Source organism: Nicotiana sylvestris, chromosome 5 (genome assembly GCF_000393655.2).
Source record: "Nicotiana sylvestris chromosome 5, ASM39365v2, whole genome shotgun sequence".
NCBI classification, from domain to species: domain Eukaryota; kingdom Viridiplantae; phylum Streptophyta; class Magnoliopsida; order Solanales; family Solanaceae; genus Nicotiana; species Nicotiana sylvestris.
This window is the reverse complement of record NC_091061.1, coordinates 170,574,035-170,596,482: the sequence shown is the minus strand read 5'-3', so window position 1 is coordinate 170,596,482 and position 22,448 is coordinate 170,574,035. Positions and strand designations below refer to the sequence as shown.

At 34.2% G+C, this 22,448-nt stretch overlaps 1 protein-coding gene across 1 annotated transcript; it reads right to left on the bottom strand.

The window, feature by feature from the left end:
* Positions 1 to 14,955: 14,955 nt before the first annotated feature.
* Positions 14,956 to 19,229, bottom strand: LOC104210767 (protein ASYMMETRIC LEAVES 2). Its single transcript, XM_009759729.2, has 4 exons — positions 18,292 to 19,229; positions 17,132 to 17,213; positions 16,023 to 16,439; positions 14,956 to 15,352 (listed from the first exon to the last, which is right to left on the bottom strand). The coding sequence occupies exons 3-4, from the start codon at positions 16,381 to 16,383 to the stop codon at positions 15,033 to 15,035; spliced, it is 681 nt and encodes a 226-aa protein (XP_009758031.1). The 5' UTR covers positions 16,384 to 16,439; positions 17,132 to 17,213; positions 18,292 to 19,229; the 3' UTR covers positions 14,956 to 15,032.
* Positions 19,230 to 22,448: the final 3,219 nt, after the last annotated feature.

Below are 22,448 nucleotides of genomic sequence, written 5' to 3'. Positions count from 1 at the left end.
TTCTATCAGTCCTGGAGGAATTTTAGGACTTATATTTCCTAAAAGAAGGAGGTTCTAGGCAGACCTCAGTTTTAAAGGTAAAAATGCTAAAGCGACATACAAAACATATAAGACTACAATTAGGGAGGAAACATGTAAGTAGATAGAAGGTTCAATTATACCTCCACAAATAATGTATACAAACAACATGACTTATACACAGTTAAGGTCTGAATTAAAAAATACCAAAGCAGGGTGTTTAAGTTGTTGAAGCAAAACCAAATTTATTACATGACTCATAGTCTGTTTGGCCAATCTTCTCAAGAGAAAAAAGGGCTTTTTTTCCAAAAGCACTTTTTTCCCTAATTTGAGGTGTTTGGCCAAGCTTATTTGGGGAAAAAAGTGCTTTTGGGAAGAAGCAGAAGCAGTTTCAGAGAAGCAGAAAAAGTAGCTTCTTTCCAAAAGCAGAAGCAGAAGCAGTTTTGGCTTTTCTTCTTACCTAAAATACCCTTAATAAAATATAATATATACCAAAATAACCCTTAAACCTAATACTTAGGATATTAATTTATAAATATTTCTTCTTATTTTTAGGAAAACTTTCTAATATATAGTGACTTTAGAGGTGAATGCTTTTATATTTGTTGAAGGAATTTTAATATATTTAACTTATATTAAAAGAATTAAGTACTTTTTAATTTTATTTTCATATTTTACTTAAATAAAATGATTTTTTTTAATTATTGCATGTAATAACAAAATTTTGATATTATTTATTTACTTATAATATTAATTATTAAGTAAATCTATTCATGTCCTTATTCGTAATTTTACACTTAAAAGCACTTTCTAAAAAGCTTGGCCAAACACAAATTATTTCTCAAAAGTGCTTTTCAGACTGATTAGCCAAACACAAACTGCTTCTCTCCAAAAGTACTTTTTTCAAAAATATTTTTGAAAAAAGCACTTCTCAAAATAAGTTGATTTCTCCAGCTTGGCCAAACAGGCTATCAGATAAGAAGTCTGAATCAGGCCTACCTGCTGGTTGTAACAGTTGATAATTAAACAAAGGCATTTCTGTTTTTAGTCAGGTTATTACCTAAGGCTTGCCTAGGTGTAAAATCATATGCAGCAGTTATTCCAAGTCATTAAGACAATTGCAGATGATTATTACCTAAACAGGCTATTCTAATCGCAGAAGTTGTTGCCAATTTTATTCAGAAAAATATAGTGCGAAAATTATTACTTTACTACTTTTTTCATGAATCAGTAGTTAACTAGGCGTTTGGACGAAATGTAAACAGGATCCTAGACAAGATATTTAATATGCATATGCGAATGGAAGGGTTGTTAAAGAAACAGAGTCCCTAAGACATGATTTCTAAATGTATGCATGAGTTGCAGAATTATCAGAATATAACTTTGTGAATACAACTTTTATAGCAATGTTATTATTGCCCTAGGAGCAGGATTTCTAAGCGATAGAGATAAAGCATGGATTAATGAATGAAATGCTGAAGCAAGAAACATGAATCCTAAGAATATGATTTCTAATGCATTGTATGAATTCCTAGACATGGTTTCTATTACACGATTTGGAAATGTAAACCTAATAACATGTTTTCTACATTTTAACAACTATAGCATGCATATTTCCCATCCCTTTTCACTAGCCAACCCCATACTTGTTTGCAAATTATTACAGACTATGTGATTGAATTACATAAGAAAAATGTAAAAAAATAAGAAGTTACAACTATATGAAGCCTGATTCTGACTTCCTCTCTGAGTTATAGAATAAACCACCTCAAATATCAATGTTGTTCCAAAGCCTTCTCATAACTGGGTGTGTCAGAGTTTCCTAAGGACCTCAAAGGATCCCGGGCAGTGCTCACACCCATATTTGCATAACCAAACAGAGTAAGTGCAGCGTGGAAGAGTCAGCCCTTATGTGTCCAGGTTCAGAAGGAGCTCAAGGGTCCCAAAGCAAGGCTCTCACAAGAGGGGCAGAACCTAGTTCTAAGAGTATAGTGAAAGTGGAGAACACACGTTGAAAGGGATTTGTTTAAAAAAGCTGGATTGATTGTCCATTTTGGAAAGCAATCAGTAACAGAGGTGATTAAAATCAGTCGTAGTAGCAAATAAAACTCAAAACTCCAGATAGGATCACACACAGAATCAGTAGTCACAAAAGGGGTCAAGGGACTTGGGACGCACAGACATTTGACTATAAACACATAACCCCACCAAGGGTCTTAGGACTAGTAGGACATGCACAGCAATAGTTGATACTGGCATGATCACATGCTAGTCAGAAAGAACATAAGCACATTGAAGAGATAGGGACTTGGGATGACAAGTACGCAATAAGTGATTGACAGGGCTTGCTTTGAAACATACATAGGGGAGTACATTAATCTAAAGGAAAGGGGGAACATTATAACATGCTGGTAATGTAACTTAACAGAACCACAAGCAGAAATAGACCAAAATGAAAGAAGCTGAAACAATTAAAGGAGCATGTTGTTGTTGAAGCTTTAAAATTAAACTAGGACATACCAGTTGAGAAAGCAAAGTGCAGAAAGATAAGGCAAATAGGATTCCACAATCTAGCCTTGGCTTTCAGCCGGCTAGACAAAATAGTAGTACAAGTAGTAGTAGAGAAAGAGAGAGTTTTTAAGTGTGTAAGTGTATGTTCTGAACTCAATTGTTCGTGTGTTTAAAGAAAAGAGGGTAGGGTATTTATATCTTTGAAAATGAGTAGAAAAATAAGGTAACCGGTAAATTTTTAATACAAATATGGAAATAATCACAACCAGAATCTCATTAATGTAAGTATTCCCTTTAATCAAAGAATTACTGCTTAAACGGATGCCAACAGGGATAATTAAGGAAAGAAAATCAATTCGAGGAAGATTGATTTCTGACCATATAAGGGATAGTAAAAGTATAAAGTAAATATTTGAGTCTAAGTACAAAATATACTTAATTTTTGGAAAGGATTCAGCAAGGGTAAAACATCATAGCAAAGGAAGGGAATCAATCAATTTAAACAAAATGAGTGAAATTAAGGGTTTATAAGAAAACTTTTGCAATTAATCATAACTTGAGGAAATCAAGATCAATCAAGAAGTGGTCATGATTCTGCACTTCAACATATAAATAGAGAGGAATAAACAGGCGTATTAGACATGCAGGGTCAAACATATTGACAAAAAGGAGCAAATTAAATGAACATAAACATACAGAAGTGACATGAATAGGCTAGGGACTATTCAAAGCATGGTAATCAATAAGGTCAAGCAGTCATGGCTCACACGTAGAACCCAAGGGAAGAAACCAGTCTAACAGGTAAAGAGAGTCAGAAACAACTGAGGAAAACCTTTTAAGAAATTAAGGTTTTAACAATAGTCAAGTTTAAAAGAATGGTAATAACTCAAAATTAGATAAGTCAAACAAGGAAAAGGATTCAAACACAAAGAACTTAATCGAAACAAGTATACATATAAACAAACAAAAATAGCTTCAGAACTCGGATAAACCAAAAAAATACCTAGGGTTCTAACACGATAAACCAGGTAGAAGAAAAGCATGAACAAATCGTTTAAACATGGTAAAATCATAAATAATACTAAAAATCACAGAAGAGATCCTTTTAAAAAAGGTTGAGAAAACCCTAATCGTTGAAGACGAAGAGTCGCTTTGAAAAATCGGAAAGCCTTTGAGGAAAACACTTAAGAGGTTCATAACATACACAGATCTAAGATAGATCTGAAAGAAAATCGAAAGATCTTAAAGGTTAGGGTTTCAGATAACCCAAAAAAATGAGAAAGACTTTGAAAAGTTACCGATCTAGCCGGAAAAGTCAAGGATCTAACTCGAACGGCCATGAATGGCTGGAAAAAGACCAGAGATAGAGGTTGAGCAAGGACTGGACCAGATCTGTTCGAGATTTGTCCATGAAATCACACAAACGGGCCACCATAAGACGTAGGATATGTGTATACATCTCAAACAGCCATGGGAGTCCATGGATTGAGTGGGGACTGAAAGGGATTAGGGTGGATTTGGGTGGTGGCGGCTAGGATTTAGGTGAGGTTGCAGAGAGAATTGGAGAGGAATGGGATTTAAGGGCGGTGTGATAGTGGAAATGATTTAGGGTAAGGGGGTCGTTTGGGGTTAAAAATGGTAAGGTGGAACGGTGGCCGTTGATCTGAATGATCAACGGCCTATATTAAAAGGGGTAGGTGAGGATCTGGGTTTGGGCTTGGTCCGGTGGGTTTTCAATAGGGTTGGATTCCGGTTTTAATTAAAAAAAATGGGCTGGGAATTGGGGTTTGATTTGGTTATAATTGAAATACAAAAGGGGCTCTTATTTAAATAGCCAGTTTTACCTTTTTAATTTATAAAAAATAGCAAATAGTTTCCGAAAAGTAAACTGAAAGTACTAAAGTAATTTATAATACCTAATTAAAAATTTAAAAATACAGGATCTGATTTTATGCGTATAAAACACAATTAAACCTTAAAAGGGCTAATATTACAATTATGTGCAATTTAGCTTCAAAAATACTAAACAAAATTGTAAAAATATATAAAAATTACTTTAGCCATATTTTGTCATAAATATAGAAATACAATAGATGAATTATCAAAACAATAATTTTACAAATAATTATTGAGGATTTTATGGATAAAAAGGGAGAAAAATAAATCAATTTAAACCTTTAAATTATGAAAAAAAATAATAAAACCCTTGGACATGCTTATATATGCATACATATGCTATTTTGAAGGTATTTTGCATATTGAAAATATATAAAAAAAAATTGGGTATCAACACTACCCACTCAAATAAAACGGGCCCAAATTAAAGTGAAGGGATATGTATAAAAATACGTAAAAACCCTTCTTGGGTAAGCTTACCCGCTCCGCCAGGTCAGGAGCAATAATGTCTAATTCTTGGAAATAACAATCTTCCTTCATATCAGGAATGCTAAAGGGTCGGATGGAAAAAGGGTATTTGCCAACAGCCCAAGTGTGAGGATTTGAAGCAGGGAACTTCTCTTCGAAGTCCTTGGTTGTGATAAGAATTCTTGGGATGATGGTGCTCACCGTAGGAGGAGTGGCCTAATCGGGTTTACCTTTGTTCTTTGAGGAACTAGGGTTTTCAGAAGAAGAGGCCATTTTTATCAGAAATGGAGGAAAGTTTTCTCTTAAGAAGAAGGTTAAAGAAAGGTTGAAGACAAAATATGAAGTTGAGTAGAAAGAGTTCGAGAAAGTTTGATGAATTAAGAAGTGTAAATGAAGAAGTTTGACGTGTATAAGCAAAGGAATAGACGGCTGAAATCATGGGCATAATTACCTCGATAACTCAAAAGTGATACTGAATCATGGAATGACACGTGTTCAGAGCATTAAATGCAGAGAGACATGCGTCTAATCAATCGTCAAGAACTTTTCGGAGGGAGTCAAAGAGTTTCCCGCCAAGAAAGGTATCTCTACCAACTCTCTAGTAACACAAAGTTATGCCACCGGAAAGTAGGGGGATTATCTTTATGGGGTAAAATATGTATATTTAATAATCGCATGAGGAAGTGACACGTGGAGCCAAAGACAGAAGACAGTCGAACCTGAAGGCAATGATCTCGCTTGTCATAAGAAAGAATGGTATTCACAAAGGCCAAATAAATGTCTACCACCCGGTAGCATTTAATGAATAACATTCTACAGCATTAAGTGCATGATCCGTTACAGAAAATATGGTGTTCACTGCCTACCGTTACACATTCTTCAATGGCCCTCATAGTTATCATTTAAGAGGGGCTTGATCCTAGGACCTTGGTCCCTAGGTATACCTATAAATAAGGAGCTCTACCATCATTGGAGTGGGGGGGGGGGGGGTGAATTCTCGAACAAGCATAAACTATATTCTACCAAAAGCTCAATAATATTTTACCCTTCTGCTCATTTATATTGTTTATACTATCTCTGCCAGCTTTGCGCCTAGGATTAAGATATTTGCTGTTTCATTTCAATTTCAAGATTAAGTCTTACATTTTGTCTAATTCATCTATTATTTTAGGATTAAATTAACTCACGTGTCTATAAACCAAGTATAAATTCAACTGTATCGATTTACAGGTAAATAAAAATAAAAAATAAAAAGACACCAATCTCTATTGATAATTTTATTTTTCGTTTTTCATAAATCTTTAAACAAAAATAGAGATAACCTTCGATCAATATTCGAAGAGGAAACTCTTTTCACATTAAGTGTCAACTGAAGTACAGTAATTCCTTGAAGAATATATGGATGTCAAACAGTTAAAGGGGTTAATGGTGTTGACCAAAGAGTTGAAAAAGTCAAAGCAAAAAGTTCCAAAGGACAACACGTAGTGTATAGTATTATATATGAATAGTCAGCAAACAATGTTGTACTTATATATACGTAATTAGTAATGGACGTTACACATTTTAGCTAGCATGAACAAAAAGAATAAAACTCATACTACCTCCGGTTTACAATAAGTGATCAATTTGTTTATTTTTTTGGTTCAAAATAAGTGTCCAGTTATGTAATCAAGAAAGAATTCAATTTGTTTTTACAAAATAACTCATATGTACATATCCCTAAAAAGTTTTCTTACTCCTCACATTAAATGGTTAATTAGGGGTAGTTTAGTCATAGTAGGCATTTTTGTATAGAATTTAGTATTTTCTTAATGGGCGTGTTAAAAGCAAATTTAGAATTATCTATCCAAGCTTTGATAAACAAAGTTATTCGATGCATATGCGTGTAAGAAATAGTAGTTATCCATAAAACTAATCAACGTGCTTGCAAGCTAACATAATAACAACAATAACATACCCAGTATTATCTCATATCATAAGGTCTGGGGACAATACCATGAGAAGAAAAAAAGAGCAGTAACTTTTATATTATAGGTTACGATTTCGAGCAATAGAAGCGGTCACTAATGTACATTAGGGTAAGTTGTCTATATCACACTGATTAAAATATAGTCTTTCTTTGAACCCTGCGTGAATACGAGATGTCTTGTTCATTGGGCTGTCCTTTATGGGTTTGGTCCATCTCTTATTCTTTATAGAGAAAATGAATAGTAAAAGAAAGAGAAAACAAATAAGGGGGCAAAAGGCATGTAGAGTAAGTGATAATTTAAGGAAGAGAGAGAGAGAGAAGGATGAGGGGGAGTAAATAATGTGTAAGAGATGTTCCTTCTGAAATACTGAATGATACGTTGTTTTCTTAACCCTTTTTTCTCCTATACATACAGAAACACACACACACACACACAGAAAAGCACCTTTTGCGAGAGAGTAAGTGGTTTTTTCCCACATATCTGAATATATGTTTTAGGAAAGCGTGCATATATATTATGTACCCAAACTTCAAAAAGCTAAGAGGGGAATGGAATAGTCAATATAAAGAGAGAAGTATAGATACATAGCCCTCTTTTTCTGAAAAATTTCTTCATTGTTTTTGTGTGCAGAAAGAGGGAGAGAAGAGAATAAGGATTAGTCAATTCTGATTATAACAATTGAGAAAAGACCCTAGTGAGAGGGTACATAAGAGTTGTTTGTGTTGGCATTGTCCAATTAATGCAAATGCAGAAGTAGGGATATGGGGTAGGTGGGTGGGAGAAAATAAGTATAGTAAATAGTAACGGCTGACAAAATAAAAGAAAATATTTGTAATTTGATATTTGTATTAAATTCATAAATATACTAAAGTAAATTTATAATTTTATATAACTTGACTATAGGTAATTAGGACTATATATCTTAATTAGATTAGTTGATTATATATTTGAATATGGTCTTGGACAATCCATCTGTTACGAGCTAGATTTTAGGATTAACTTATTCCTAAGATACACTTTTTTATATGATATTAGAGAAAGACTCATCTCTATTTTTGGTTTACCTAATATTGCACTCATATTATATTGTTTACGTTTCAGCTATTCAAATTTTTTAAGAAACAAATATTTATTTTATTATTTTAGTTTGAATTAGATTAGATCATTTGCGTTAAAATGTCAAATGCGAGTGTGTGTGTTTTGAGTACGTAATAGAAGGGGTTAAAAACGTAACCGTACTCAATATATATATATAGTTTGTGTTTTTTCACCTTTAGTCCGTGCCAGATATTTATATTTGGTGATCGAAAAAATACATAAAATTTGTATAATTTTTGTATATAACATACAGAATATATATACACACAAAAATATATATATTTTCGATTATTATTTTAAAGCGGCAATACAGTGTTATTTTTCCAATAATTTTTTAGTGATAAAAAGATGGTGACGGAGAAGAAGGCAGCAGACCACCAAAGGATATGGTGCAGTGGACGATACTGCTCTTCCCTTAACTAGAGGTTTGAGATTCGAGTTTTGGATATTGAAAATCCTTATTAGGGAGCGCTTCCCTCTAAATAGAACCATATGCGAATTCAAATATAATTGGACTTCAATGCGAATACCGACAGCGGAAAAAAAAAACAACAGGATGAGAGAGTCAGAGGGACAACCCGAAATAAATGCATTTTACCAATCCCTTGCATTAGGCTTCGTAAGAAGCGCTAGTGTCGGGATATACTCTTACCTTTAAAACAGTCCCTTTCACTTCTTCTTTACTTCTTCACTTTTCCATCTACTTTGTTTTCATATATGTCCCTCCATATATGTTTGTATTTATATACTCCCTCCGTTTTAATTTATGTGAATTTGTTTGATTGAGTACGGTTTTTTTTTAAATTTGTGCCCCTAAACAAGTCAAAAAAGGGCCCAGAGTATTTGTGTGGTTATAAAAACTTCTTATTGAGGGTAGAATTGTAAGTTTAAGCTAAATTATTTCCAAATTTAGAAAATGATCATTCTTTTTGGAACGAACCAAAAAGGAAATAAATTCATATAAACTGAAACAGATGGAGCATATACATTTGCATATACAAAATACAAACATATACTCCTGTGTTCTTAGCTTGTAGGACCAAGTTCATATGGATTTATAGCATATAGGGAGAACAATTATTGACACCAATTTCAATCAAATGAGAAAAGTTTAGAAATTGACTAACACATGGAAATGCGTGTAGTTTTTCTTGTTCTTTTATAATATAGTTTGATCTCTTTCTTTGGACACCCAAATGAAGAATTAACTTAAATAGTCGTCAATTCAAGTGTTTAAATTTATATAGTCGGCGAACGTATAAAATATATATAATTCATGTATAATCATTGAATATTTTATGTATATTGACTAGAAAAACTAAATAGTAAATTCGATTGGCTATTTGTATAAAGATCCTTTTTTCTAATTTCGTCATGATCCTTTTAATTATAGGAATTGTTACACAAATAGTAGACCAGATTATCTCTGTACTTTTTCTAGTTGGTATATATAAATTACACATTGACTATACATAGTTATACACATATTATAAATGAATTATATATATATTATATATCCGCCAGCTATTTTAAATTTAAGCACTTGAATAAACGGTTATTTAAGTTAATCCTATTTAGTTTTATTTTTAGGACTTGGGTGGGCTTTGGCAATTGGAAAATAGTTGTCTCTTGGTGATGCACTGTGCCTCAACAAGCAGATATCAAAATAAGAAAACCATAATTAGAAAATAGGAAAAAGAAAGTATGATTTAATCAGTCAGTCAACCTTTTGATTTTCAAGATTCACACAGTCCTTAAACCAAAAACTTAGGAGTAATTTATACTCCTACTTCATTTAAAAGGAGTTAAAAACCAAAAGAGATTTATGAATTATAGAAGGTTTTAATTAGAAATTAAAGGCACTCTTTTTTCCTCCCGGAGAACATGCATGCATGACACTTAGGCCACACATTTTACGCCTAAGAAAGTGCATGGTAGTACCCTACCCCCCAACTGCCACCCTCCCTATCCTGACCTCTTACCCTAGTCAACCCAAAAGCATATGTCAATGGATATAGCCAATAAAAAATCGACAAACATGCGCGCAACTTGATTATTTCAGTGGATATATGCTATCTTCTACGAGTATATGTGCCGAATAACTTTGTCCATTAAAGTTTAGGTAAATAAAATAAACACACTTATTGTTCCTTATCGCCTCTACAATTTAAACGTGAAACGTTATGGTTCTTCTCCCACTTTATTGTTCACTAGTTAGGCACAGAGTTGTCCATTTTTTTGATTTCATTTTGTTTTAGACTTAATATATCATGTTACCGCTTAGCAAAGTCCTATATTTTTAATAAACCGTCATTATTTCCTGGGTTGTGCCGCTTTCCTAATCAAAAGATAGGAAAGCACCCCTTCTTCGAAAATTATGGGGTCATTTTGTCGAGTTCATTCAACATGGTTTTCTCAAGTGCCCTAGTATACTGATTCATTTTTAAATCTTATTTACAAGGATGACACAATATTTTAGATTTAAAATTCAATTTTAAACTTCTTATTATCCTTAATTACTCTCTTATAAGCATAAAAATGACATGGCTAGGGTGGAGACAACATATACCCAACTATTTCAATTAAACTAATTTTTACATAAAACATAAATATGTACATAATTTTTAAATATCAACAAATATGGAGTTCTAATCAAATAGTATTGAAATAGAGGAAGTAGGATTGGAGTTGTTGATAATATGTAGCAGTAAATGGTGAAGGCAAGCATGGCAATGACGACAAACGCATGCAGCTGTTTCTAAGTGTCAGAGAGACGTATTATCCCTACTGCTATTGCCACTGCAAATATTTACATTTCTAAAGGACAAAAGTTCATCATTACTTTGCAATAACTAAGCAAATCATCATTGTCCCTACCCTCTCTCTTTATTACAAAGGAGTAGAGTATTTCTTTTTTGGCCCCTTAGAAATATTATATTCCGTATATAAAGATGGCAATAATCAACTCATTACATCAAAAAAAAACAAAAAAAATTTAGCCGGTGCACTATTTATTGTACGAAGCCTTAACCTACATTTATGCAAGAGGCTTGATAGTAGCCTATATTATGCGATGTAGATGCTATTTATGCTTTAAATTAACCATATTTTATTGATGTTTTAAGTGTTAAATGATAACAAAATGCTCTAATTGAGGTTTTTATGCTTTGCAGGAGCTACTCCGAGTTAGGAAGAGGATATAGAGTGTTTTGGGGTCAAATATGTAGATACAAGACCAATCGAGAAGAGCCCGGATGAAAACGAGCAAAAAAGGAGAAGAAAAACTAGGCAACAGTCCACTGCGATCGTGGTAGGGCCGCGGCTGGAACGCGGTGAAAGAAAGGCGAAAAACAGAAAGTCTAAAAAGACTGCGGTTGGCCCGTGACCACGGTCGATCTGAAGAAGGCCAAGAAAGTTTAAGGGCTAAAGTGTAAAGTGTGGGAAACTTATCCTAACCCTATATAAACTCAACAAACTCGCCCAAGTAAAGGTTAAGCTTGTTTTTAGACTCAATTGGAGGCAAGAACAAGTGTGAGAAGATAAAGACACCATTAGAGTTTTTCATTCTTCTCCCTGTCATCATTATTTTGTGAACTATGAATTATTTTATGGCTTTATCTTGTTTTACCATGAGTAGCTAAACATTTAATGTAGGGTTTTGATGGAACCTCTTTGAGGATGAATTTCTTGCTATGTTAATATAGACTTGCCTTTATATTTTCTCTGTTTGTTCAACTATATTGTGATTGTTATCGATTGAAGGGCCCTCAATCGGCTATGCCTATTTAGTATGCATTACTCGGGAGAGAGTGTAACCACTCCTAACGTATATGAGGGATCAATACGAAGGGTTTAGAGGTGGGATTAGGGATAACGAAACCTTGAGTGCGATCTAAGTGAGCTGTAACTAAGGCCAACAAGCGTAATTCAGGAGAATATGTCTAGTATATTGTTGTAATTACTCGGAGAGAGTTACGACAGTCAGAGTGCTCATGATCGATAGAGAAGATTTAGGCAAATTTATAGCAACATAGCGAAAAGGATTCCGACAAGAGGGAAAATCATAACCTTAGACCATTCTCATTCTTGCTTACAATTAGTCTATAGCTGGTCTTAATTTACTGCATTGTTATTACATAATCTCTAGTTAATAAACACCCAAATTGTTAATCAAATATCTCTGAAGATTGAATACGTGAATTTCTGTGAGTCCAATAGCTGTGATTGATAGGTTAATTCCCTATGAGATTCGACTCCAGACTTGTTAATCGGAATATATTTGTAGTGACCGCTTTGTCCTTTTTATAAGGCATAGTTGGGCGTGATCAAGGCTGTTTTCACGGATTGAACCCGTGATATCCTGGTCACATGGCAGCAACTTTACCAAGTACGTCAAGGCTCCCCTTCTACTCATTATATCAATAACAACATAAACTAAATGTAATTTCACAAATAGAATTTGAAGAGGATAGTATATATACAGACATTTTCTCTATCTTGAAGATAGAGAGACTATTTCTGATTTACCCTCGGCTTAAAAAAAGCATAATTACAACATTATTAAGAAAAAACACATTAATGGAGAAGCCATGGAAAAATCAACGATCAAAAATATTAAATGTTTTCAATGTATTTTGGTACACGAACTAATTAGGTAAAATTATAATACATGAATGTAATTAGAAAAAAATAAAAACAAAAATAATTATGAGGTAAATAATACTATAAATATTGTTGTAGAGGAATTATTTTGATACTTGAATCAAGAATTAGTCGCACTAATTTCTAGCTACAGAGTAGTCTTAATTTAAAAATTTTAAATTTTAAAACTAAAAGAAAACTCAAATTACTAAAGGAGCGAATACTTTTTTTTTTCATACACTTTTACCACTTAACTATAATAATTAGTATAAATCCTTGCCCTTAATATATAACTTAATCATGATAAATTGATGCAATTTAGTGCTAAAAACAGATGCCATAAAAAAATTCATGCGAAATCTGTGTAATCCCTAACATATAGGGTTGTGACACATCTTTTTCGTTAATTTTCGTGGTGTCTATATTCTATAAATGAGTCCCACGTGTGACCAATCCAACTATATTAGGCAATGAAACTACAATATATACTTGCTAAATATTTATCCGTACGTACTGGGTATTTATATTGGCTCAATAAATGCCTAACACATTTTTTCACGAATATGATTATCACGCTAAATTATAGTTTACTAATAGATATTCATACTTTAATAGTATTTTTTTTACCTTAATGATATTTAATTATATATAATAAATTAATATAGTTTAATAAAAACATTCAATAGGGGTAACTGTAGGGGTGTTCATAAAAATTCGAAAAATCGAACCAAATCGAAAACCAAACCAAACTGACCAAAAAAATCGATACTTTTTGGTTTGGTTTGGCTTTGGTTTTGAAATTTAAAAACCGATCAAATTTTGTTTAGTTTTGGTTTTAATAAAAAAAAACGAGCCAAACCGAATATAAGAGTAGTTATTTTAATTTTAGAATTAATCGTTTGCACTTTTAGTACAGTTCTTTATCTTTACATTCTAGTTTGATTGGTAGTTTTCTTTTGTTAAGTGTAAGAATCTATTTCATGTTAAAAATAATATATTTTTAATTGAGTCCTTAAATTATTCATCACTATTTGATTCAATAATTATCAATATATCTTGGTAAATAATAGATTTCTCAAAGGGCAATTGATTTGATAGTGTTACATTAAAAATGTGGTCGCCGAAATATGTGTTTGGTAGTGTATGTCTTATATTTAAGAAAAAACCCGAAAAATAACCGAAAAAACTGAAAAACCGACATAAACCGAATCGAGAAAAAACTGACTTAATTGGTTTGGTTTGGTTCTAATATTTAAAAAACTGACTTACTTGGTTTGATTTCTTTTTAAGGAAAAACCGATCCAAACCGAATCATGAACACCCAGAGTAAGTACTAAGTAGGCTGTAGGAGTAACTATTTTCTGTGCATTGACCTAAAATACTACCCTACCTTTGACTTAGAGGCATAGATCTTAGCTGTCCTAGGGTTAACAAAACTCCTTATTCTCATATGAAGAAAGAAGAATCAAATAATACTAAAAAAAATGTTGTGATATAAGAATAGTACGATTTTCATATGCTAATTTAGTTTCAGTACAGAACAGTAGCATTTTCTTTAAATGTAATTTTGAACACTCATTACTTAATTACTTTATTTAGAAATGTCGATTTGATTGGATCTACTTCTGATTTGGGAAACATAATTTTATTGATCTTTGGGTTATGAACATTCAAAGCATTTGGAATTATACAAAATTATTTTATCCTTTTTTTTGGTCTTCTGATATGGTGCAATATAAGACATAATACAGGTTCCATATTTTTCGGAAACATATACAGAAATATTCTTGTTGAAATATCCTCTATCTAGTCTATACTAATGAACAAACATTTAGACCAGAAAAAAAAAACATTTAGAGAAGGTGTGAAATGTAATGGACCAAAAATATAAGGCTATTTTAGACCAAGAATTGTAGAAGTATACAGCAACACAACTGCAATAAACTCAGTGTAATGCCACAAATAGGGGTCTGCGGAGGGTAATGTGCAGTGGCGAAGCCAGAAATTTTCCTTAAGGTGTTCAAACTTGAAAGAAGTAAAAAAAACATGACAAATGGTGTCCAATATATGTTAAATACCTCTAAAATCTAATATTTTACCTATATACGTAGTGTAATTTTCTGACGAAGGATGATTACCATAGCATAGCTTCACCCATGGTAATGTGTACGCAGTTTTACCCGTACTTTATGCAGGTAAAGAAGCTGTTAATAGTAAAAGTATAGTGGCATAAGATATTAGATTAATAATAGTCACAAAATCAACAAGATTAGAGAAAATTCATGCAATATTTGGTCTCTCAAAAATACTTGTAGATAAGTATTCTGGTTCATGGGCAAGCCAGTATTACCTATCAGAATCTTCAAACTTAATATAGTATCTGTTTTTGTAGTTCATAGTTAATAACTCAAAGACTCTTATGTAACCTAACTAAGAAGGATCCACCGGCGTCCGTCGGCCATCTCCGCCGGCGGCACGTGGCTGCTGGAACTGGCTTAGTTGACCTATCAGAAGGCTACTTGCATCAAAGTTGTTACTCCCATGACCTTCAAATGCGCGAATCATGTGCTGATGTTGTTGTTGTTGCTGCGACTGATCTCTAGGGAAGAACTGATGGTGGTGGTAGAGGTGGTGGTGATGATCCCGTCCGCCTCCAGCCATGAAGTTGAATTGCTGGTGGTGGTGGGCAGTAGTGGCAGCAGCAGCAGCCGCAGCTGCCAAGAGTCCATGAGTAGTAGTACCTGCAATACCTGTCGAGATATAATATAACACGAGTTTAGGTTTTATACACTAATAGTATACAAAATATTTACACAATTAGTCACTTATTGATAGTATAAATTTTTTGTTGTTGTCAATATATAGAACTTAAACCCGAATATAATTAAGTACTAGCACTAAAAATGTACCATCTCTAACAAGATTATACTTTTAAATAGTTTGTCATACAATTCAACACGGTACTAAAACATACAAGAAATCCTAGGTTCAAATCTTTTTGCGACCCAAAAAAGGGATCCCGGTGCGATAATCTCCCGTTATGCGTGGGATTCGGGGAAAGGTCGGACCAAAAAGGTCTATTATACGCAGCCTTATCCTATATTTCTGCAAGAGGCTGTTTTCACGGCTCAAACCGTGACCTCCTGGTCACATAACAAAAAATCTACCAACTACATCAAAGCTCCCTTCCGACCCAGAAAGCAATAAATATATAAATAAAAATAAAAAATTTAAGCCATAAAAAGAAGAGAGAAAAATTAACTTAAATTGTCATCCACCCAAAAAAGTAATTTGCTAGCGGTTGTAAATATTAGGGCCGAACGGTCAAATGTGTAACTTCCCCAACAAAGAAACAAGGAGTGTGTAGAGAAATAATGTAATTAAATACTGAATTAAAAAATGTGTTGTTAAACAATTTACCTCCTAAGTTTTGGTACTTGGAAAGCTCAGATTTAGCACAGCTAAGATCCATTTGAAGTTGTCGAAGTTGATGTTGAAGAAGTGAAATAACACCAACACAGCCATAAACAGGATCCCTTAGTCTCATATCAGCTTCATAAGCTAATGAATTTACAGCATCTTCACGTTGGTGAGGCTGTAATTCATTCAACAATTTGGTCACGTTACTTGCCCCAAACACTTTGTGCACATTCGCAAATTTCTGAGGTTGATCAGGGGGAAAGTATGGCGCAAAAACGCACTCTGGTTGGCATTTTCGACGTAGGAATTTACACGCTGCACATGGCGAATTTGACGATAATGAAGAAGAAGAGGAAGACATTGATACCAACAACAACTTGTTTTTCTTCTTCTGAATTTGTCTTGCTTTAGTTAGACCTGAAATATGGTACAACCAAATAGTATTGAAATTAATGATATATGACTATGAGAGTGCATATATATATAAATAGGGTTAAGTGGTTAACAGTTCACAACTGGGATATGCTATAGTGAGTATATATTTTCTAGGAAAATTTTACGAAGATCTGGAAAAAAGTTGTGCTGTGAAATATAAAAGAGGTTTTTGAAATTTCTTATTTTGGCCATGTGGGTCTTTAGAAACTTAAAAGACCAAAACAGTATAATATAGTATATATTCTTGAATAATACTACCTCTCAAAATTTCAACCGGAATTCAGATCCAAAATACCCCTTTACTTCCTCTGTCCCAAAATATGTGATATTTTTCATTTCTCGAAATTTAATATAAATTTTGACCAAAATTCTAAAACGTATTTTTCATCTGACATGAGAAGAACTACAAAGTATAGTTCTTTTTCATATAATTGTTGAAAATTTAAAATTTTAATTTTAAAATATTGAGTGGATACAATTCTATTAAACTTCAAAAACTAATCAAATTGAATCACGAGAAGTGAAAAATATCATATAAATTGACTCATGAAAAAGTGAAAAATATCATATAAATTGGGACGGAAAAAGTAATATTTGTATGTTACAAGGCAAAAGGGGAGAAAAATGGAAATTGTAGAAGTGACCAGAAGAAACAGTAATATAAGTAGTAGTACCTGTTTTTCTTCTGAATTTTGGACGATGTGATTTTGCTGTGTTTAACCAAAGGAAACAGAAACAAGACCTGTGCTTTGTTTGCTGCAATTGAAGACCAACAAGATATTTGCTAATACTATTATTCCAGAAAAAAGATGAAGGATATGAAGAAGAAATTAATAGTATAGCAAATTAGTAAAAGCTAGAAAAATAAATAAAAAATCATGTACGTACGTACGTATAATATGAACGGCTTAAAAATGGAAGGAAATAATATTATGAAGAGTACTAATATCTAGTCTAGCATAGCATGGTATTAAGAAAGATTTCTTGGGGGGATTTATTTTGGGATTGGATCCCGTGTAATTAAGTGTGAAAGTAAGAGCTTTGTATTTGTTAAGTATGGAGTAATAATATACTATTATTTCACTCATTACAATGTCATAATTTTAGTCTCCTACTCAGATCTTGCTTGAAATTCATTCATTCACGTCCTCTTGTATATTTTTGTGTGTAGTAACAAAGTCGGAATTTTCACTAGGAAGATTCAAAATATACAACAATAATAATAAATTTAGTGTAATTTTATAAGTAGGGGTCTAAAAATGATAGTATGTACACAGCTTTACGCCTATCTTGTGCAACTAGAGAAGTTGGTTTTGGTGGACCCTCAACAAGATTCAAAATATAAAGAAATAAATATACTGAGAACTCAGTAAAATTCAACATCTACTATATATACGTAAAATAATTTGAGACTTAAGTGTAATTTTCCGACGAAGGGGTTCGGTTGAACCTCTTTGTCCCCTAGCTCTTCCCATGCTCGTGTGTGAGAGAAAATTAAGACATTGAAGTTTCTTTCGTCTTGAGAAAATAAAGTACAGAAAAACTTAGTGGAAAAAATGGACCAACTAATTAAAAAGAATAAGAAATTAAAATAGTACTTAGTAGTACCTCCTAAGTCTATTATTTTTGAAAGTTTGCGTGCCAAATATTTGGTCAAACCATTCTTTTCTTTTGAGCACGTAGTGTTTATATATCTGGCTCGATTATTGTGAAAAGATGGCTAAAAGTCAAGCTTGGATCTTGTGTAACAAAAGCTATCTTTTTCAAAAACCAGAAAACTAGAAAAGAATACTCACTACTACAACTAGTATATATATATAGATGAAATGATTACCCTTTTTTCCTTTTGCTAAAAACAGTTTGCTTTCTTTCTGACTGGTGATCTTCACAAAAATCTTCTTCTTATCTGTATGTGAAGAAAGGGATAGAACAGTAATATTTTCTCCGTTTCAAATTAGATGATTTGGAACTATGAAGTAAGACGACGCTCTAGTTTTTTTTCCCGAAATATATAGAAACAAAGCAACCCAAAAAAACTAGCTAGAATTCGAGGGTATGAAATCTCAACAATATTTTTCGTAACACGTCAAGAAATGCTAGAAGGCACAAACAGACATGCTATGAAGTGAGACGATGCTCTAGTTTTTTTTTCCGAGAGAAATAAAGCAACCGAAAAAAAACACTAGCTAGAAATCAAGGGTATGAAATCCCTAACAATAATTTTCTTAACACGTCAAAAAATGCTAGAAGGTACAAGCACACGTGTGATTTAAAACGAGACTCTTGGCTACTGTCCAAATTGAAATGACATAATTTTCTTTAAACCCTAATAGGTAGTAAGAACAAAGGAGTATATGAACAAGAATAATGATATATAAATAATGCAGAATATAAGGATTTTTTTTTTTAAATGAAAATATATAGTACTAATAAGTAGAAAATAGTATTAAAATTGGGCAATCTTTAAGCTTCCATATCAAGAAAAGCATATAAAGATGGTGATAATATAAGGCTAAGCGCAAGAAAAGGGGAAGAGTTTCTTGAATTTTTTTGGCTTTTCTTGTTGTTGAATGAAGTGAGCAAAGGGAAAAAACACAGAAGTCGCCCAAAAGAAGAGGCTAAGGAAACGGAGAGAAAGCAAAAAATGTAAAAGGAGAGAGTTATGACTTTGTGATTAATAATAAGGGGTAGGGGGTGGGGGAGGTTTTTGGAGGGATCTTCTTATTCTTTTGGTTGGAGATGCTGGTTTTAGGGTTTAGCAGGGAAAAGATAGAGAAAGGGATTTTCAGAAGAAAAAATAGTACTATATGAGGGTATTTTCTAGACTTGTCTTGTGTCAATGATGTGACCTTTCCTTTTTTCTGTCCTTGTATACCATTTGTTACACCTTACACACATTTAAGTCGTCTACACTCAAACCCCCCACCCCACCCACCCACGAGTCCAGAACCCTATTGTGGTTTTAAAAAAAAAGTTACCTTCCAAAATACATCACGTTATACTTTAACGGTAACTTTTGCCATTAAGGTATAGCGTGGTGTATTTTTACGCTATATATATTGACGATTTAACTGACATATATAACGTGCTGTATTTTTACGCTATATATATAGCGTACAAATACAACACGTTATACCCCTAATTAAATAATCCCTTCGTCTTCTTCCCCGACCAGAATCGTCCACCCCATTTTTTTACTTCAACCTCCCGGTTTCTGGTCCCCCCACCCCATCGTCTTTTTTTTTTTTTTTTTAAAAAAAATTGTGGGCCCCACCCGTCACACAAAACGTCAAGAACGTAGGTCCCACATCGTAGTAGAGCATCGTATTATTGTGGTTTCACTCTTTCGGACTCAAATTTTCACACAAAACACTACATCAAGGTATTTCGATTTATTTTATATCGAAACTTGTATAATAATGCATATTAGTTAATTGAATGTGTTTCCATATCGTTTTGTGTTTTATTTGCCAATAAAATGTATTTGTTGTTTATATTTAGTTTAGATTATTTATTAGCGTAGTAAAATGTACAACCTTTTAGCGTAGTAAACTGTAGAGTATTTTAGGGTAGAATCCATGTAGTTTAAGTATTTCTTATACTGGTAGATGAAAATATTTACTTTGTATAATTAAATAATTAAATAATTAAAAATTAAGAATTTAAATTATAAAACAAACACACACAAAATTATCAAAATCTTGAATTTGACACACATAATTATTCATGATAGTTTGGTGCTACTAGGCCTCAAATATCGAGCCTGGAACCCAATAGGTATATATACTTTGTACAATTAAATAATTAAAAATTTAAATTATAAAACAAACACACACAAAATTATCAAAATATTGAATTTGACACACATAATTATTCATGATAATTTGGTGCTAGTGGGCCATAAATATTGAGCCTCGAACCCAATAGGTATATATACTTTGTACAATTACATATTAAACATACAATTAATGTTGTTTAAATTACAGTTGACGACATGGATGTGCCGCCTATACATCCCGGCCCTTACTCTCATGAGCTATTAGTTCTACAGGGCGATCATAGGTCCGCCCATATATGGGACGGAGAGTTATTGTCCCAGACTCTCCGCGCTAGGAGAGTGGACGACCTGTGGGATTTTTTGAGGCCCAGAGATCTCCACGAGCGTGTAGTCCAGCGCCTACAGGATACGGAATTTTATAGGATTATTGAGATCGGGCGGATGCAGCTTGACTGGGCTTTGATCACGACGTTGACTGAGCGGTGGTGACCGGAGACGCACATTTTTCACCTGCCCATTAGCAGGGCCACCATCACGCTACAGGACGTGGAGGTTTTATATGGCTTGCTCGTTGATGGCATGGCCGTTTCACTGCCTATTGCTATGAGATCTATGTCGCACGATGATTATTTGGACATGCTGCAACAGCTCACGGGTTTTAGGCCATAGGACGAGACTTTTTCGTCGGGTGCTAGTCAGTTGTCTTTGACCCCTATTAGATAGTACCCGGAGGTACTCCACCCCAATATCAGTGACGATACAGAGGAGATACATATTACCTGGTATACTAGGTTGTTGTTGCTTCTTCTATTTGGAGGGGTCTTGTTCCCGAACACTTCGGGAAACCTAGTCAGCCTGAGATTTCTTCATCATATTCAGCTGCTATGAGTTACCCTATTACAGCTGGGGTGCTGCTGTTCTCGCCTACATGTATAGGTAGATGTGCCGAGCGTGCATGGGCACTCAAAGAGATGTTTGTGGTATTCTGCCACTTCTACAAGTGACAACATATTCGAATAATCTGTTCATCAGTTCCAACTCTACCTAGTTAGAATCTTAAACCTGACGTCAACTTTGTATGTTAGGTTTGGGCCTGTGAGAGGTCTTGCAGTTTCAGCCACCTCTACCATAATTACCTCATAATGTAGAACCTCCGGGACTCCCTCTAGACAGGAGGTGGGTTCTCCGCCATACACTTTCACGAGAGTATGATGCTCATCATAATCTCCCCCTTTACAGGAATGTGTTGGATCTACTGGATTGCGCATAGCTAAATATGTACCTAAACTTACCTGGTATATATTAACTTAGTGTTGCGCATACTTAAATTTTGTGTTCTTATTTGATAGTTCATTTGGACGCCATACAACGATGATTTGATAGCTGGTATGTCAGCTTATTGTTGGGCCAGCCGACTGATTTGGAGCACTTCTGCCCTGCTCATATGCCTCGATAGTATGGAGCATCATGCGTCGGAGCGGGTACATCGCCAGTTTGGCTGCCCACAAATACCGAGAGGGCCTATATGGGATCCTAGGCATTATCAGATGGATGATCATTCCCGGGCGGACGATGCATTTATGGCATGGTTAGCGGCGCATATCCATATTTGGGACCAACGAGATCAGATGATTCCACCCCCACCTACACAGATCCAGGAGGTGGCTATTCAGAGGTATATGTCCTGGTACTGCCACGTTACCCAACTTTTTATCTGGAAACCTATTCATCAGGCTGGCGGTCGGTATATTCCATACGCCGGGCAACATGAGGCCCTGGTATGTTTTCTGTTATTATTAATTATATAAACTTAGTGCAATATATGTAGTTTATATTTTATATGTTGTGCAGTCTATTAAACTATATACAGTCTATAAAATGGGGCTAGAGATGTAGGATCATGTCGGCGATCCTGCGGCTGCCTTGCAGGATTACAATTGTTGATTTATAGAGTTGGCTGCCCAGACACTGCAGCGAGCTCGGGAGGATCAGCGTTTGGCAGATATGCCTAATTATGTGGAGCCATAGCTCTACGAGCGAGGCTCTGGTGTCGCACGAGGTAGTGGTGCACGACGAGGTGGTGGTGCCCGACGAGGCGGGGGTGCTGGACGATGTGGCAGTGGGCAGAGAGGAGGTGGTCCACAATAAGGGGGCGTTGAGGTCCCTGCTGATGATGTTGCTAATGATTTGTCGGGTGGCCTACATGAGACGGA